Source organism: Camelus bactrianus, chromosome 19 (genome assembly GCF_048773025.1).
Source record: "Camelus bactrianus isolate YW-2024 breed Bactrian camel chromosome 19, ASM4877302v1, whole genome shotgun sequence".
Classification (NCBI taxonomy): Eukaryota; Metazoa; Chordata; class Mammalia; order Artiodactyla; family Camelidae; genus Camelus; species Camelus bactrianus.
In genome coordinates, this window is record NC_133557.1 from 17,312,131 (window position 1) to 17,332,482 (window position 20,352).

Sequence of the window (20,352 nt, forward strand, 5' to 3'; positions counted from 1 at the left end):
TCCTAGACCCCACAATAGCCAAGAACACGAATCCCGACAAGAATCTTCTCAGTAGCCCAGAATCTGGAAAGTCAGATCTCCAAAAATTCAGATAAACAACTTGTAAGAGAATGAGGACATATTCTCTAGATTTAGATGACTCACGGGGGGGGGGGGTGGCTCGAAATAACTAAATCTGGCAATATAATCCTGACTTCCTTGGGGAGAGGGTATAGCTCAAGTGGTAGGGCACGTGCTTAGCATGCTTGAGGTCCTGGGTTCAATCCCCAGTACCTCCTCCAAATATAAATAAATAAATAAACCCAATTACCTCCCCCTCATAAAACAAAAGAAAAACAAAACAAAACAAAACCAAACCCTGACTTCCTTGAGGAAAAGGAAAATATACATGAAGAAACCACTCAAGGAAATACAGGTAGAGAAGCCAGATCATCTAAGGCTCATAAGAGATATACAAAGAACCAAGTCCGAAAAGACTGCCTTCCTTTTACAAAGTTATAGTACGCTCATACCTGAAATTACAGATGCAGACTTTTCCTTTTTTTTTTTTAATGCAATAAACTTAAGAATAATATATAAGACTATAGCAGCAAATAAAACCAGTGGTGGTTACAGGACCGCCATGAAGGCAGACTAAAAAGATCTTGTGCTATAAGCTAAAAGCTAAGGGTCATATGTTGAATTCTATAAAGCTATGAAGCAATCAGATATAACTATCATTATTATTAATAACAGCCACAGCAACACCATTAGCAGCAAGCTCTGAAGTATCAAGCCCTGTGCCAGGCACTATGATGCGTACTTTATACGCATCATCACGTTCTCTTTTCACAATAATCCTATGAGGTAGTTCTCCATTTTACACTTGAGAAAACATCAAAAACCAAAACCAAAAAAACCTTCACAAGCAAAATAAGCTGCTCAGGCACCTAGCTGGTAAGTGAACTCCATCTGACTCAAAGTCCACACTCTTATTAACCAGTTTGCCATATGGTCTTCATATTGTACCCCACATTTCAATGCAGCAGAAAGATTTCCCTAAAAACTTAAGAAAGAAAAGATAAATAAAAGACAGTAGTAAACTTAAGAAACCTGTAACACAATTAGAAGGTGAGAACAGAAACTACAGATATCAAAATGATTTTGATGAATCAATGCACCAAGGATCTGTACCGAGTTACTCACAGAAGTTTGGCCACGGATGTGATGCAGTGGAAGAAGCACAGGAGTTGGAGTCAGAAGACAGGGTTGAGATTCAATTAAACCATAGCTGCCACCATCCCACCGTCACACATGTGAACAATTAATGCTGCAGGCACAGAGGACTCGGTGTTCCTTGACAAGATAGCCCTAAACCCCAGAGAGGAGCCAGATGCCCATGGATCTGAGTGAGGCAGGGCACGAGCACAGCGTTAAGGAGGAGAAATCAATAAATAGTGATGATATAGCTTGGCAATCACTTAGGGGAAAAATTCCCATAAAATTAGATAGTGTTTGGCCAGCAATGATAGAGCATAGTTTCAGGAACTGTGCAGGATGATTGGAACATTAATTCTCATTTCTATCACTTACTCAGTTTTAAGGGAAGTGCTCTCAAAGAACACAAAACCAAAATAAAAATCCACTGATCTGAGAGTTCATTTAAATTGTTCCTCACTCCTCTTTCTTTGAGCCAGATCCTTGGGCTATGCCTTCACCCCTGTATGAGTATGGAATGAAATTAAACAGGAACAAAACCAAACTGACAGCTGGTGTGGCAACGAGGCTCAAGAACAAAGAAAATCTCGAGGGCTAGTAAGTCTGAAAGAGGAAATCAGACATCATAAAATTTTCCACACCAAACATCAGTGCAGCAATTAACCCTCTGTGTCAACTGTATTCTGAACAAAATCCCGAGTAGCTGATGTGGTTCATCAAACTGTAATTCTGAGTCACTGTCAAATATCAACGAGAAACAGGTGGCACTCTGGAAAACTTCTATGTGCTTTGATGGGGAGGCAGGGGTGAAATGACACATTTTTGGCACAATAGGAAATGCTGACCTCAGAAGGCCTGAAGGGAAATGAACAACCTTCTCGTCTCCCAGCAATAACCAGCTGGAAAACATAAAGACTGGGGGAAAAAAACCCAACTCACAATTGCCATAAAGATAAAAAATACTTACAAGTAAACTCAATAAGAAATATGCAGGACTTGGCAACATGACACTAGGGGCCATGGTGGTTTGGTCACTACGTCCCTACCACCTACGGAGGTCCCAGCACAAGGCTGTACTTTATAAATATTTACCAAATCAACAGTATATATAAAAGACCTGAGTAACTGCAGTGAATATTGTGTTCTTTAATTTTGCAAAGATATCAGTCTTACCCTACTGCATGTGTAAAAGCCAATCAAAATCCTAACAAATGGATATATGTATACATGGATAGATACAGTTACGTAAATGTGTGTACACACATACATATACATATAATTTTTTTCTGTATGGAGTAGTCAGGAAGAGGTTAAAAAAGAATAATTCTGAAGAATTCTGAAGTTCATGTGCAACAATATATGAGCAAAGGAATAGAAATCAAAAGAACAGAAAGGTTACATACACACACAGCATATATCTCAGTATATTTTATGAATACTGTTTTATATGAATAGGGGGAAAAATGGACTATTTAACAAACAGAAAATCAGAAATACTTGGAAATAAATTAAATTAGTAGACCCCCCCCATTATATGCCATTTACCAAAATTATACAATTGAAGACTGAAATGTAAAAAATAAACTAAAAAAATTCAGTTAAAGATTATGAAGTAACATGCACATTTAATTCTTTTATCTCCTCAAATGTCCAGTTACAATGATAGGTAAAAGGATTTTTTTTTAACGCATAATAAGAAGGTCCTGGGTTCAATCCTCAGTACCTCAATTGAACAAACAAAATGCCTAATAATGCCCTCTCCAAAATAAACCTACAAACAGAAAAGGAGAAGCCATAATAAAATTCTGGGAGTTGGAAAGTAAACCAAGTGGTATATGACTTGAAGAAAGCAGAATCTCAGGTAGGAAATAACCTAATTCAACATGACAGAACAGCCAAAGGGATCAGGCATCGGTGGCACTGGGTACCCTGGAAAGAGGAGATACAATGATTAAAAAAACAAGGGCACTAGTAGAACATTTGTTGAAGTATCAGCTAGCCTGTAGACCACACACCCCAGCCTTGAGAGGATAAAAAAGATCTGTACCCATCTCTACCCTGGGAGACACCACACAGTTAAAGGCAGAGGTATTATACTGAAGAAAGAGGACAGAGGCAGAGATACTGAGACCTCCCTACCTCTCCCCACCCCTTCCCTACAGTCAGCTCCCAGTACAACCCTTCCTCTAGGCAAGAGGGAGGAAGAAAGACATCCCAAAGCACTGACACTGGAGGTTCCCCAATGAAATGGTCCAGCTAGATGGTCAGTGTTCACATATAGCCCACATGCCCAGAGCTTCTAATCTCTAGATAGTGCCCACCATCTGGCAACCAAAACCAGACATCTTAGGAAAGTCTCTGACCTGAAACACAGAGGATTTGCTTCTGGTGTGGAGGGGCAAGACCCTAACACACCAATCCTCCAGTAAATAACCACAAAATCTGGGCAAAATACAAAACCAAAATAAATGAACAGAAAAACCTTATATGTATGTATATGTATGACTGAAACATTATGTTGTGCACCAGAAATTGATACAACATTGTAAACTGACTATAATTCAATAGAAAAAAATGGTTAAAATTAAAAAAAAAGAAAAAAAGGAACGAAAAGAAAAACCTATCTGAGGGCACCAAGGAGTTAAAGAAAGCAGGGAGATTTTGGAGAGCAACAGAAAACTGTGGTTTAGCCAGAGGGGAAGCCACAGTTATGGCAAAGATGCAGGGCAGCTACAATTCTTGATAAGGAGCCACTGTCTTTCTGACCAGAAGCATCAAGGGAAGAAGTCTGGTGCAATCAGGACTGCCAGAGGTAAGAGAGGATCTCCAGAAAGTAGAGACAGATAATGAACCCCAAACCAAGAAGCAAAACACCACACTAAGAAACAAACAGAAATCTTAGAACTAAAACACAATCTCTAAATTAAAGAAAGCAATGGATGGGCTTAATAATTAGCATGATTGAAATGACAGACAAAAGAGTCAGTGAACTTGAAGACAGACAAATCAAAACAAAAGAAAGAAAAAGGATTAAGAAAAAAGAACAGAACCTATGGACCTGTGGGACATTATCAAAAGGTCAAACATACAGGTAATTGGAATCTCAGAGAGAAACAAGAGAATAGGGCAAAAGGAAAAAAAGAAATCAAAGAAATATTGACCAAAAGCTTCCCAAAATTGATGAAAGAACTACATTTACACATTTAAGAAGGTCAATGAACTCTGCACAGGATGAAGTCTACACATCACAGTCAAACTGCTACAAATCAAAAATTAAGTAAAACAACACATTCTATACAGGGGAACAGCCACTTAAACAACTGAGGAATTTCTCACCAGAAACCATGGGAGTGACAACACAGCAGAATAACATTTTAAAGTGCTGAAAGGAGTGGGGGAAAAAAAAGCCAACGCAGAATTTTAATTTGAAAAAGACATAAACAAACAATAAGAAAAAATTTGCCTTGACAAATTTGCCTTGACACCGTAGGAAGATTAATTTAAAAAAAATCTATCACGATTCATCTCAGAAAGACAAGAGAAGACACTGCTGAATGCTATAAAAATTGAAAAATCACAAAAGAAAACCAGGAAATTAAAAATATAATATACAATGAAAACTTAGGTGTTAAAGTTGGAAGACAGGGTAAAGGAATTCTACCAGAGGTATAGCAAAATATAATGAGATGGAAAGTAGAGCAAAGAGAAAAACAGGTGAACAGTCCAGAAGGTCTGACATATAAATACAGGAGTTCCACAAAGAGAAAACAAAACAGAAAGAAATAATAAAAGTGAAAATACAAGAAAATTCCCCAGAACTGAAGAAATATAGATTTCAGATGGTAAAGACCTACTCAGCATCCAACTCAACAGATGCCACACAAAACCCAGCTCACTGTAAAACTTCACAGTTCTGGGACAAAGAAGATATATTAAGGGTTCTAAAGAGAAAAAACATGTCACATACACAGACCAGGAATCAGAAGGGCTTTGAAATTCTAAACAATTCTGTAAGCTAGATTTAGTAAATGTTTCAGGTAGGGGGAAGCTGGGAGGGACCTGTTGGTATTAGGAAGTGCTATTTTTCATAAGTCTAATAGAATAATTTGGCTCTTTAAATTATGTGTATATATAACTTTGATGAAAATAAAAAACTAAATTAGAAAGAGAAAAGCAATGATGATATTAAGGCCAGAAGACCCTGCTGGAAGCAGAGTTGGGGTGAAAAAAACCATAAAAAAAAAAACTGAAAGAAAATACTTCAGAATATTTATATGACTGCATAGTTGAGAGGTGGGAGGAGCCTTTTTAAGGATATTAATTTAAGCATAAAGCAAATTTAAGCATAAATAAGCACTTATTTATTTAAAGCCATTTTAAGACTAAGAGATTTGACCACTATAAAATTAAAAATTTCTAAACATAAAATAAACAAAAACCCATAGCCACAATCAAAAAGTCAAAAACAACACTGGGAAAGTATTTGCACTGTATTAACTAAATAAGCAATTCTTGTAAATTAATAAAGAAAAATGCAAAGAGCAACAGAAAATGGAGAAAGAACATGAATAAGCAATGCACAAAAGAGAAATATAAACAGTTAATAAATACGAAATATATTCACTCTCATTAATAATCTGAAATAAGAGGGGGAGGGAATAGCTCAGTGGTAGAGTTCATGCTTAGCCTGCACAAGGAGGTCCTGGGTTCAATGCCCAGTATCTCCATTAAAAAAAAAAAAAAAAAAAAAAAAGGAAGAAGAAAAGAAAAAGAAAAGAAATACAAATTAAAATAAGAGACCATAATTTTGGCTTACTGAATTAGTCAAGACTAAAAGGTAAAAACAGTATTGATTAGAGTATGGAGAAAAAAAGCATTCTCATAAACATTAAAAGGCATAGTAAAAATGTCTTTCTAGGGGGTGTGTTGAAATAAATATCAAATGCTTTTAAAAATGTACAACAGAATTTATACTAAGGAAATAACTGGAAACATATACAATGAATGCAAAGCAATATTCCCAGAGTTCCTTAAACTGCTGAAAAGTTGGAAACAACCTATAAGACAGAGTGTCATGCAGATCCCCAAAACTATGTTGTAGAAAAAAAATTAAAGAAAATAAATTCATAATACGTTAAATCAAAAGGTGACTTACAAAGTATAATGTAGACTATGGTCCCAGTTCAAACAAACTAACAACAAAACTAAATATCTGTGTGCACAAAGGAAAAAGACTAAAAAGATAGATGCCCAAGTATGAATGGAAGCCTTGAGCAAGTGGTGGTATTATAATGTGTTCCTCTTTTCAAGAGAAACTATAATACTTAGATAATTTGAAAACAAAATGAGCAGTAAATGATAAGGAAAATAGCATATAAGAGAGCTAACTTAAGACATCTGTACTTGGCAAAAGTCTGTTCACTATACTGTTAGTCATTTGGGGGGAATCTTTAAAAAAACTGGAAACTGGTAGTTGTATATATTTCAAAGAGTGAGATGATATATTTATAAAAGAAGCAAGTGTTCTGGAAATTCATCTATAGTGCATTTATAAAATATGAAACTGCTTTCTAGCTTTGATATATCCCTCAAAATAAAAATATAAGTCTCAAGAATTCTTTACCTAAAGATCTCTAATACAGGGTTCTGAGAAATTCTTTTATTGCCTTATCCGATTTTTGGAGAATTATTTATGTTATGTTAGATGTCAGCATAATGCATAGTTAAATTTGTCATTTCCTTTCACACTTTTTCTATAAATTACATTTTTTAAGGACAAACAGGATCTTCAAGGATCAGAATATCTAACACAATTGAGATTTACTATGATGACTATCTAAAAACAAAGATTTCCTTTAAACTTAGCAATGCCTTAGCTAATAGTTTCTATGATCTTGAAAAGTCTTTTCCATTAAGAGTAAATTTTAAAAATCTATTTGCCATCTTCAGATCATTAATGTATCCCGATGACTGAAAATGCAAGGTACGGTGTAACAAATGTAGTATCCACACAACCCCCAAAGCACCACAGGCTCCGCCTGCATGAGAAATGGAACTTAGGTTCAAGGAATTACAGAAGTATGAGCAAGAAAATAAATTAGGATGCCATAGCTACTGTATCATAAAACCTTAGAGGGTTTTATGATACAGGGCTGAAAAAGGACATAAAACATCCCCAAATTCTTTCGGGGGGAGTTGTCAGCTTGTGCTCTTTTAGCAACTTGATATAGTGATGCCTTCCAGGACATATTTCCCTCATCATTAGTAAGGCCGAAAAAAAAGTAAGTATGTTATTTTCCTAGCCTTCTGTAATGTTACTTGAATTTTGTTTCTTCCAATTAAAGAGAATATAAATAAACATGTTAAGTTTATTTTTAAAGCAAAGCAAGGGTTCCATATCAAAGGCTAGGAAATCCACTCTAGACAGTTAAACTTGGGTATACCTGGTCATGAGATTCAACTCTGAATTTTAGGCAATCTTTAAGAGAAGATTCCTTTTCTCTATTTTTTTTTTTAATGCTCTGTTGTTAAAACATAATTTCTGAATGAATCAAAAAGGCATCAAAGAAAAGGAACTGCCCGCAGCATTTGATACATAGCTTTGACACAAGTCTCACCTTCTCTGGATGAGATAATCTTCCAGGATATCGAGACAGCGCACCATCTGGGAGAAGATGAGTACTTTGTGGCCACCAGCAATCAGCTTCGGGAGCAGTTTATCAATCAGCACCAGCTTCCCGGCTGCTTGAATCATGGCCTGCAGCTGAAAGTCAGGGGCATCAGGGCTGTGAGCTTTCCGGAAGTCTTCCAAAATTTTCTCCTCTGCCCCTGAAAAAGAATGAAACAAAACTATTCCGTGAACAAACTATAAGGGTAAGAGCTACTCTCTGCCTGGCAGAGCCTAGGACAAAGGAAGTGAATTCTCAGGTCCCGAACCGACAGTCCAGTGAGGCAATGCTGTGTGCGCCCCGGCCTGTGCCCTCAGGGGAGGACTCTACAGCCGCGGCAGGGCTGTCCTGCAGTGAACACAGGTGCTTGGCTTTCCTGGGAAGTCTGACCAAGTAGAGAGGATCTGAAATACCAAGCTGACTTACTCAAGGAAAGAAACCTTCACAGAAAGCTGACAAAAAGAGATCCCTCTTGATAGGAAAACTAGCTACCAGCAAATCCAAGCCACATTTGGATTTAAAATTTAATCAAAAAGTTTCATTGCAAAAAAAAAGCCTCTGACATGTTCTTTAAGGCAGAGAACTGGCTGAGGTAGGTTCAAAATGGGGCTCTGTGTACTCACTGGCTACAGTGCTGAGGCAGATCCATCAACCTCTTGGAAACGCAGTTTAATACTCTGCAAAAAGGTGAGAACACACACCCTAGCACTTCATGGGAACTCAGTACGCAACACCGCCGGCTATCGTGAGGCCCACACCAGGTCTGAGCTCCCACGGCCCCACTCACCGTTGATCAGGTAGGGGTGGTTACAGCATTTTCTCAGCTCCATCATGGTGTTGATGAGGTTGGGCATGTTGTGCTGATTGGCCCCCTTGGTCAGGAAGGAAAAATTCTTCTCCAGGATGGCACGGTAGTACTTTTTCTGGATATTGGTCAGCTCTACCTCAATGATCGTCTCTTGCTTGGGAGCAAGGTTCTTTTCCACGTCATCTTTCAGCCGCCGAAGCATCATTGGTTTTAGGATAGACTGCAGTTTCTTCACCTGTCCAGGAAAACGAGATCTGTTCACCCGTCCTGATCCTGATTCAATACTGGTTATTGAAGTATTCCAACATCCACTACAATCTCTTGAGCATCTCATCATAGTGCTGTGGTAGTAGATGAAATGAAAGATCATGACTGATCCCTGAGTATGACGAGCTTATAATAGGACTGAAAGGAAAAAAGGGATCCGGTTTTAATTTGCAAGTACTTACTGAGAACCTATGTGGTGACCTTACAAGATACAAAGGAAGAAAGGTACGAAAGACAGTACCTATTCTCCAGGATGGAGAAAACAAACCTCTCTCTAACATGCACGTAGCATGTGCATGTGCAGCAATTTACCTGAGGAATGTTTTAAGCCATGGTAAGAGGTACAAGTGATCTATTACAGAGGAAGTAGATGCCGAAAGAACAAAGTAAGAAACAGAGGGTGTGAAAAATGGATGAAGGTGGTCAAAGGTACAAACTTCTGGTTATGAAACAAATTAGTCCTGGGGGTGTAATGTACAGCAAGGTGACTATAGTTAACAATACTATATTGTGTATTTGAAAGTTGCTAAGAGAGTAAATCTTTAAAGCTCCATCACTAGAAAGAAAAAATTAAAGCTACGTGTGGTGATGGATGTTAATGATACACTGCGGTGATCATTTTGTAACACTATGTATATTGAATCATTATGATATATATATGAAACTAATATAATGTTATATGTCATTTATATCAAAAAAAAAAAAAAAAGCAGAAGCAGACTGGAAACAGGTTCCTCCCACATCTAAATAACGACAGCAGCAAACACATTTGGGGGCAGCGATGTACAGAGTTAAGGTGGTGAGGTGACCCCTCCTGCTCCGTCATGCAAGCTGTCACTTCAGGGGCACTTGATCGTATTCTTTGCTGTGACTTGTCTGTTCTTCTCCTACTCAGGCCTGGACAGCAGATCTCTACGCGCTTGACTGCACCGGCAAGGTGACTTGCCCACTCTCCCAAGAGGGCAGAGAAGGGATCCAAAGTCAAGGCACCTGAGTTAAACTTAGCTAAAACACAATACCAGTAAGATTAATCCTGGTGGGAAAATAAGAGCAAATGCAAGTGCAAAAGAAAAAAGAAAAGAAAAGAGACAAGTTTCAAGTCATAAAGAGCTGTTCAAAATTTTTAAAAGGGGCAGATTTTGCATAAATAACTTGTGGGCTGTACCAATGCATCCAGATAAAATACAGAGTCATTCATAGAGCATGATTTAGAAGAGTTACTTACTGGAACTGGTTTTAAACAATGATGAATATGATTTACTTTGTAACCAAATGCTTTCTAGAACTTTTATTTACTGTGATTTAAAATGTATAGCCATTTAGGGGCGAGGGAATAGCTCAGTGGTCAGGTGAATGCCTAGTATGCCTGAGGTCCTGGGTTCAATCCCCTGTACCTCCATTAAAATGTATAGACATTAAGTGCCATTTTTGTGGTTTTCTCCTAACTAACCCCAATCTTAAATCTAACCCATTTAACAAGAGCTTTATTTTACCAACCATGGTATTTGGGGATATAATCCCCCAGATGGATAAGGAATTACTATACAAGAACCCAAAGAGGAAAGACACAGCCAGGTAACTGGTAAAGATAGGGATAAATGCCAGTCTGCCATGTGCTGGGTTCAGCTTTTGCCCTTCACTTGGTTCATACCTTGAATCATTTAGAGTATACTACATGCAAGGCACTGTGCTGGTCAATACAACAAACACAACTCTGGAGAAGATGTGGGCCTTGTCCTCAAGGAGGTCACTGTCTAGGAAGAAGAAAAAATGCATACCACAAAATAAGTGCAACGGGAGAGGAGGATGCATTTCTAATGGTCCAAAAATGGAGAGAGGGTTGGAGCTAGCTTTTGAAAGATCAACAGACACTGCAAACGTAAAGAAGTAGAATTAAGTTTGATTATTCACTGCTCTCAAAGTCTGACTCGCCACAGAAGTAGAAACAGACTGGAACCACAGAGTGTACTCTTGACATCTGTTAGAGAAATTCCCAAACCTTCTCAGTTCCCACATTCTCTGCCCCAACCCACTCTCACACCACTGCTAGACTAATGTAGCAGAACTAATTATGTCATTCCAGCAAGCAAAGCCTTGCATTCTTCTCGAATACCTACCACATTTTCCAACCTGCCTTTCAAGATCTTCCCACAATTTAATGCTAAACTCCTCTGGCTTCATACTCCACAATTCATCCGTCCTGTTTCCAGCTCAACCTGACGATTCCTTACTACTGAATAAATTCTGTGGCTGATTATGCTGAGATTGTTTTCTCTTATGCAAAGTCATAACCATCTCTTCCCTCTCCCCCTAATGAGAACTTACCCACCCTGAAGTCCATCCCAAGCTGTACTCTCTCCATGAAGCCTCTCCTAATTCCCAAAGAGATGTGACTGCCCTCTCTTTAAAGTCCTCCATTCTATTATTTGTTTCTCTTATGGCATTTAAACTTGCCTGCCTTATTCCTGTAATGTCTAGTTGAGATTTCTACTCATGGTAGATACATATTTATTAATGTCGGTTTGTTTTGAATCAGCTTTGAGTCCAAGAAGCTAGACTCAGGACTAGATCTTTGAAAATTCAGTCAATTTGGACAAAACTGGACTTACCAATTACTCTAGTAAACGTTTGTCTTCTTTTCCTTACTACCTGTGTATTTTGCTGTCCTCAAGAAAACGAGCCTGGAAACATGCTGCAGATGATTTATGAGGAGAGACAAAGGCTGAGGGAAGCAGAGGAGGACAGAAGCATGCCTGAGGACAGAAGCATGCCTAAGGCCAGAGCGATGAACAAAATACTGAACTTATGTATGAGATCAGTGAAGGCAAGAGTCCGGATATAAGGTATTTTGGATGTTGATTCATTTATCCTTTGGAGTAATAAGAACTGCTAATAATCAGTTTACCCTCTTCAACACAGACAAATAAATTAAGGAGGCAATGCACATTTTCCCAGGGACGTGAGGACTTGCTAACTTCTGTCCCCACAGTGACTGTTTTCCCTTGATGATGAAGATAATCCTCAAATCCTTCAGGCCCCGAGTTACCTGCTCCTCTGTTTTCAGATCTCCAAACTCCTCCAAGAAAGCAGTCTCTGAAGGAAACTGTGACGGCTCCAGGAAGTTGAGCAGACTGAAGAGCTCCTCCACCGAGTTCTGCAAGGGGGTCCCCGTGAGCAGCACCTTGTGTTCCTGCACAGATTCACAGCACGTGATCAACAGGGTCTGAGCCGCCAAAAACAGCGGTTTGGGTGGGAAAATGAAGCTCAGTTTGGAGCAATTCTATTTTGCTTTTATGACAAAATAGGGTGACAACACGTCATGGGTATTCAGTTAATAAACACTTCAACCTTCCCTTCATATCCCTGAGCTCTGCAGCAGTTTCATGTTAGTTAAAGCAACCATTCATTCATTCAGTATTACTGAGCGCCTGCCTGCCACATACTAGGCACTATGCCAAGGCAGTAATGTTAAAGGCCATCATCTTTGTACCAGATCATTCAGGGACCTGGAAACAAGCCAAAACATCTTACATTTGTAGGTCACAAATCTCATGGTATTTAAGATTCCCCTGGGTCTCTCTGGGAATCAATCTGTGGCAAAGGTCCAATTGTTGACCCAGTTCTTAACAAAAAAACGTTTGATTCCTGCACTATCATGGCAATAGAGGGCAGAAAGAAAATGTCGGGGAAACAGACTGTGCACAAGTAAGCCGCGTGCAGATGGCTAAAGAATGCTTCCTCCGCCGTGAACAGAAGGAGCCTGTGTTTACGTAGAGAGCTTGCCAGTTCTCACCAGGGCCATGAGCTTTAGACCCTCCAGAAGTTTGCAGTTCCTATTCTTCAGTCTGTGGGCTTCATCAATGATCACACAGCTCCAGTGAATCTTCTTCAGCTCGGGGCAGTCTGCCAGGATCATCTCAAATGTTGTAATGACGACATGGAACTTGAAGACTCCTGACAGGGGGTTTCCCTGAGAATGACACAACCAAAGGCAGAGCTTTACACATGGCTAGAGAATCCAGCCAATGGGTTACCAGCTGCATTAGAAGAGGCAGCACTTTAATAAGCGCTGTCTTTGTCATTTGAGAAGAGAGAGAATACAAGAATGAACTAGCTATACAGATGAGAGAGACCCCACTATAACAGTGGAACAAAAGCAAGAGGGCACGTACCCTCACAAAAGTGAGACAGATGAGCAGTACGGAAGGCCAAGCAAGGAAGCTTTTTGTTTATTACTTGTCCTGATGAGGGAAGCGGGTGGGTGTTGATTCACACATTTCCAGCCAGGAGTTGGTCTAGACCATGCACAGCTTGAATGCCCAAGGAAACCCTCTTTGCTACTTTCAGGTATGATTAGTTTCACATTGTAGCTTGGGTTCTAGCACAGATTCAAAGTCATGATCCTGATTCACCTGGGGTAAGTGCCACGAGGCAGGACACACTGCTGTCCTTCAGCCTGTCTTAGTGTTGCTGTCACACTATAAGAGCAGAGCTGTATCACGCTGGAGCACACCTTCCAAGTGTCTTCTCTGTCTCTGAAACCTCTGGGGAGGGCACAGCCTTTCCTCTGCTGGAATTCATTTAATTTTCACCTTACTTAATTATAAAAGCCAGTGCTCAGGACAAGCATACGAGCATATTCAGCAAAGTGATTATACTTAACAAAAACTTTTAAAAAATTCTATTGTGCTAGAACAATAGAATTAACAATCTGAATCCTGTTTTCTCTTTATCTTTCCCTGTCAAATCCGTTAACCTCCTCTCTCTTCAGACTCCCTGCCTGAGAACCCTTCCTTCATACATGAATTCTTCTGCTCACTTTCTTCACTGAGCACACAAAAATCCCACCAAAATCTCCTCCATGTAAAAGCAACTTCATAAGCCAACACAAGAAGCCAAAATTTCAACGTCTTAAAAAGAGTCTCTGGTAAATGGCAAAGAATGGAAAGCATGCCCTCCAGTTCTGTTTTATCGTAAGTTAAACTACCAGGGAGGAGTAAAAGTCTGCCTCGATAAACATGTGACTCTACAGAGTAAGTCAACAGTAACCCAGGATGTGAAACTTTGGAAGACGAGGGACAGAAAGACTGTTCTGAACTATGACATTGGGCTCTCCCCGGGGCACTCTGAGATGCAGAAGGCTCACCTGTGCATCTCTGTACACCATCTCATACTGCTGGATCATCTGCCTGCTGATCTGGCTGCCGTGGTACACAATGGCATTCATCTCGGTCCACGTCCGGAACTCCCGCTCCCAGTTAGTGATGGTGGAGAGCGGGGCGATGATGAGGAAGGGGCCGTGGATTCCCCTGAGGAATATTTCTGAAAGGAATGTGATGGACTGGATGGTTTTCCCTAGGCCCATCTCATCAGCCAAAATGCAGTTTTTTCTGCAGACAGTAAGAAATACAGATAATTCATCATCAATACAGGAAAGAGGCAGAGATTGGTTTTAACTAAAAAACATACTTCAGAAGCACACCTTGACCTGTAAGGTCATTGGTGAAGGCTTTATCAGCATTTTCCAGAGATGCAACTGAGGCAAGTTTTTATTATCATTATTCATACCCTGTCTACTTTCAAAAAGGAATTACAGCAACTTGTGAGAAAACACACCAAACAGGCCCACTTAAATATAAACTAAAAGTACTAAAAATTAAAATAATAGTGAGACAAGGAGAAAGAAAAATGCCGCAAACCTAAGCCAGTTTCTGTACCTGACAAACTTCATGGAAGCCAAGGCAAAAATAAAAACAAAAGTTACATGGTTCTCATTGTCTATCACTTGTGTTATCAAAGGACAGACTTTTAACCCACACTAAATTCCATATAAGAGTAAAATCACTGGTCTCTCCAGTGACCCAGAATCACAGACTGCACAGAGCTGTGACCCTTGAAGAGTGTGGCCCCTGTCCAGTCTCACTCCTCACTGTTCAGGTGGGCAACCCCAGACCTGGAACGCTTCAGTGAGCTGTGCCCTGAGTCACACTGTGATGAAGTGGCAGGGACAATGCTAGAACACGGGTCTCCACAGTCCCAGCTTGGAGTGTGTTCCCCTACGTGCTGTCTTTAAAATCAGTACTAGGTGGTACCACTCTAGAATGTTAAGAAAATCTTAACCCATCTTTCTTAAATTTCATGTTTCATTCCAGCTTCTCACAGGAACTAAAGCACGAAGAGCTGAAAACAGAGTATGACATTACAAGTCTAGACCACCATGGCCCACCAACAGCAGAGCTGGGGCTACAATCCAGAGCCATTCCCCTTTAGAGACAATTTCTGCTACAGACTTGGAGATTAAAAAAAAAACAAACCCAAAAAAAACCAGCTTTAAAGGATCTTTCGGGTTTTGTTTCATCTATGTTGAGCCTAACGTTTTGGTTAGACTGGCGAAGGAATAAAAGGGCAAAGTCAGTGATGTCTAAAGACCATTCCTTTTGGCTGAAGAAACACGTGACATAAAGTCCTGGTAACGCCTGATGTGCAAAGATCCCCACATTGACCTGACGGCCACGTGGCACTCTCTCACCACTCTGCTGCCACCACCCTAAGTGGGCTAAGCCACAGTCCCCCTGGAGGCATACACATTTGGGAGAAGAACCATCCGCGAAGACAAGACTGGTTCTGGCTCCGCACCTGTTGTACCAGTTAAAAAGAAGCCAGTTCATCCCCTCCAGCTGGTACTCCCGGAGCTGGTTGCTGTTCTTATACTCTCGAGACTTCTCCAGCTTCTGCCAGGAGTCTGAAGCAGGCCGCTCCTTGGGGGAAAGCAGAGAGCACAAGACACAGAGCATGACATTTCAGGAACGCAGCACGGAGAGGGACTCAGGGTGATGATGGGGAAAGCGGGAAATCTCAAAAAAAAAAACAAAACACTGTCCTAAAGCTGGCTATAGACTGCATCACTATCTCTGACTAATGTGTAGGCCCTGTATTTTCTAGATTTTGCCAGATTAAACTAAGAACACCTCTAAGAAATTTCAAGCAATTAATGAAGAAGAGAAACAGGCCCACACTTTTGCAGCTTGGTAGTAATAATCCAGAGTCAGAAAAACAAACCAACTCAACAAACATATACTGAAAACCTATGGTTTCTCTGTGAAGTCCCAGGGATCCATAGATAAAGGATAGTTCTTCCCTTTAAGAACATTCCAATTGAGTAAAAGCAAAGGATAAAACCAAAGAAAAGAGATCACCGACAGAGCAAGAGATAAGAAGTAGAAAACAAGAAAGATTATTAACAACTTACTAAGCTTCTTTCCCAAGCCAGGTATTTCTTACTCCTTCTATCTTACTAACTCCATCTAACAGCCATATACCAAGAAATCAAAGCTCATGTTCAAGCTTCTTAAATGTCACATACGTCAAAGTAGAGTCCAGACCTAAGCTGACCTGAGTGCTAATAAAGTGTAATTTGGGGAGAAACATACTCTGAACCACAGGTAGTAAGAGACAGAGAAACCACTTGGGAGCTCAGCCCACAGACATCCAGGATTGCCAAGGCCCTAAAATTATACATTATAAGAGGTGCAAAGAGTGACACGGATACATTACCACGTGCTTAATTTCAGGGAGAACTTGCAGAGATTCGAATTCTTTAACTTTTGCAGGGTCCACGTCTTCCTCCAGCTCCCACGTGCTTTCCTCGTAAGGCAGCGAGCACCACTTCACCAGGTAATGTGTCACTTCCTGGTGGGAAACAGGAGAGAAACTGATATTCTTTCTACTGGATCCAAGGAGTCCGTCCTACACTGACTGCCCTATGAAAACCTCCCTACAATACAGCACACAAAAGCCATGAAAACAAAGACCACATGTTAACAAAACAAGCAAAATATGAAGCAAGAAGGGAAGACATATTAAGGTAGTCAGAATGGCAAAATACCCACCTCTCCTGTTTCTGCATCCTTTGTGTGGGCCACCTCCAAGATGCGATCAACCTCCACGTAGTCTGGGTTGAACAAGTCTTCGTCAGGCTAAGGCAAACAGAAAAGAAAAGTTAAAAAGTGTCCTCTTCTCTCCAATCCAACATCCAGTGTTTTATCTTCAAGTGACCTCCTACTGTGGGCCCTATCAGAAAACACAGAATGAAAACGTTCCCTTGAAAATAAACGTCACCTCATCAACATTTCTTCAATGCCCCCAGATCCTGCTCTTCAGGACTAAATTTAAAGAACCACACCTTACAGGTTGCACCATGGCCAGGGTAAGCCATCGCTGTTCATACCTGTTGGTCATTACAGCAGTGCACAAAAATCAGCACAAGGAAGGTTTCCAGAGATAACCTTCAAAACCCAGAATTAGGTTCTTTTACTTCTTAATACCAACAACAGTTAACAGTTAACATTGGAAGGAGACACAAGGGGAGCTTTTGGGGTACTGATAATGCTCTATTTCCTGATCTAGGTGGTGGTTACACAGGCGTGTTTATTTTGTAAAAATTCATTGAATGATACCTTTAGGATTTGTTTACTGTTAAGTACACTATGCTTCAAAAGAAAAGTGTACTTACAAAAAGAAAAAAGATTCAGAAATATTTAAAGTGTGTCCAGAGTTATTCTAGGTGCTTTCATTTAAGCTTCTAGATGAATTTGTGGAGCAGCAGGCGCTGTAATTACTTTACAGATGAGAAAACTACTCAGAGAGTTAAAATAAGTAGTGACCGTGGTTGCAAAGCTATGTGAATTGTAATGTTTACCGAGGTCTTTCTTGCCCAGAAGCCCTCTTCCTGAACTGCAGGAAGTGTTCTTCTCACCCCTTAGGGCTGGAGGGCTCTTCAGGAGCTGTCTAGTTTCATCTTCCAATCAATGCACAAATGCTTTTTTATAGCATCCCTGGCAAGTCCATCCTCAGATTCCTTTATTCCCATGTTCAGGAATTTACTGCCCTCTAAGACCTGACCCAGAGCCAAGACAGCTCTGCTTCAGCCTGTTCAGTCGGAACACCATGACCTTTATCGTTACTACTATTAAATTACGGCCTGATTTTCTCCCTGGAACCATGACTCATTGGTGGGAACTGCTTCCTCTACAGCAGCAGTAACCAAGTTGATTCTCTCCCCTACATCTGAACACCTCCCCTAAACCCAGGTGCTCAGTGGCCCTCGGACGTCGCGTTCCAGATCCCCTGGTGATGTGGAGAGCTGACCTGCAGAGAACAGTGACCATGGGCCAGGCAGTGTTGAGCACTTCCATCAACACTGTGTCATTTAACCCACCCGGGTATTCTGTGAGGCTGATACTATTAGAGGTTCTGCTTTGCAAAAATGGAGCCTACTGAGTCTGAAGGAGCTACTGCCCAAGGACCCCAGGTGTGTGTGTGTGTGTGTGTGTGTGTGTGTGTGTGTGTGTGTGTGTGCGTGTGCGCGCGTGTTGGGGGGGTGGGCTGGGGGGAGGTCAGTGCCAGAGCCCAGGCTCCTAGCACTGTGCATCCACTTTCTGCCCTTGCTCTCAATCACTCAGACGTGCTCCTGCCCCTGGACCAGCGGTACAGTCCTCCTGCAGCTGCTCTCGGGTTTTACAAAGCCGTTCACCGAATCCTGGTCCCCAGATCAACACAACACTTAGGAATGAAAAGAGCAGGCACAGCAGGGCTAGTCCACTGGTGCTGTGAGGACTCGTGTTGCTTTTTAAGCAGCCCCACCCGACTCCTGGCTCACAGTAAACTTGAAATTAAGCTGGCAATATCTTTTCTTCCTTAGAACGGCTAGCCAGGCATCTTCCCCATACCAAAGTTGTAAAAATTTAAAAATACCAATGTGTGACATTAATTTATTGCCACTGTCATTCTTTCATTCATGTCATCTTGTCCAGGTAAGCCTGAACTTTGACTTTGTCATTTATTCTCCCAGCGCTGGGTCTGGCGTTTAGGAGGCAGGGTCTGACAGATGGCCTCCACCTGTGGCGCCTGGGAAGTCACGGCCTTCTGAGTCTGCTTCACCTTCCCATGTGCCCCTGGCTGTGTCATAAAGCAGCTGGAAATAATGGGTATGAAGAAGCTCTATTCAAAACTAAGTTACTTTTGTGGGGGAGGGTATAGCTCAAGCAGTAGAGCGCATGCTCAGCATGCAAGAGGTCCTGCGTTGAATCCCTAGTACTTCCTCTAAGAATAAACAAACAAATAAACCTAATTATCCCCCACCCCGCCAACACACAAAAAAACGAAGTTTTAAAAAATTTCCTAAGAATATCATTTCTGCAAGTTACCAATAAAAGTGTTGAATAGGTCAAAACTGAAGATGGTATTATAGGAACTACTCCCCACTCTTATTCCTCCTTCCTTTCATGATTTCCTCAATCTTCTCTAAAGCCATTCCTTCCCACAGGAGTGTGAACTCCGTTACATTATTTCTACACACCCTAACACAATTTTCTCTCTATTCTCAACCCAAGGAAAAACTGCAATCTTGGAAATGAATCAGAAACTAGGAGTCTGGACTTTATTCCAAAAAAACAGGAGTGCTGATGGGTCTGGAGCAGAGGTGGCACAAGGCAACCCTTCTCTCTTGTCCGGGCACAGCCAAGTGATGACTGAGCACTGACCCTGTGCCTAGTACCGTGGATAGAAACATGAGGAAGACATGGCCCTGTCTGTCTCGCAGGGCTCAAAATGGAAGACACAGACATGTAAACAAGTCACTACACTGCAAATGCTTGCTAAAATAGAGGTGTGAAGAAAATCTTCCAAGAACCGAGGAAGAGTATCCAACAGGGCTTCAAGATGGGTTTCCCAAGTCCAGTCCTTCCTTTTCCTGAGTCTCTATCAGAGAAACAATGCCAGGAAAACGAATTCTCACAGGCTTTCCAACAATCCTGGAAATCCTGGAGAGGCCCAGGGCCAAGCGTTAATGCTAAAGAGACAGGACCCCACACTGGGACAGGAAGAACACTTATCCACATTGCTCTTTGTCATCTGCAGAAGAGGAGTACAACATGAACAATGAATTGGTTAGCATGGGCATCAACCTGATGGCATCTGAATGCACCCTTAAGGTCTCGTATTTGTGACTACATATAAAAAATAATTTTTATTGCTTTTTTCCTCGTAAGTTATCTGTATAAAATTGAAAAATTACATGTTAAAGAAAATAGAAATCACCACGATCCCATCTAGTGGAGAAAATTATGTCAACATTTTCATGTATATTCAAACATTTTCTATGCATTATTATGGTGATTCTTTTTCTCCTACACCCCCTAAAATGGAACCATCTCATACACTGTAAGAGCTTGACATTTTCAACTAACAACAGTTTATAACATCAAGCTCTTTTTATCTCATTAGTAGTTGTCCTCCAATGTCATTTTCACTAGATGCACAGTATTGCATTCTGTGGGATGTAGCATCATTTAACAAATATCTATTATCTAACATTTTGTTTGTTTTCAGTTTTTCACCAATACAAACAACTGT

At 40.6% G+C, this 20,352-nt stretch overlaps 1 protein-coding gene across 2 annotated transcripts in view; it reads right to left on the bottom strand.

Annotated features, from left to right (window-relative positions):
- The window catches only part of CHD6 (chromodomain helicase DNA binding protein 6), a 160,918-nt gene that overhangs the window by 54,997 nt on the left and 85,569 nt on the right, over positions 1-20,352 (bottom strand). For both annotated transcript variants that reach the window (XM_074347288.1, XM_074347290.1), the window contains 8 exons: positions 16,830-16,916; positions 16,495-16,629; positions 15,577-15,698; positions 14,087-14,330; positions 12,734-12,910; positions 11,987-12,130; positions 8,653-8,908; positions 7,815-8,025 (listed from right to left, as the gene is read on the bottom strand). In XM_074347288.1, the coding sequence (XP_074203389.1) occupies positions 7,815-8,025; positions 8,653-8,908; positions 11,987-12,130; positions 12,734-12,910; positions 14,087-14,330; positions 15,577-15,698; positions 16,495-16,629; positions 16,830-16,916 (1,376 nt within the window). The remainder of the gene's footprint in view (positions 1-7,814; positions 8,026-8,652; positions 8,909-11,986; positions 12,131-12,733; positions 12,911-14,086; positions 14,331-15,576; positions 15,699-16,494; positions 16,630-16,829; positions 16,917-20,352) is intronic.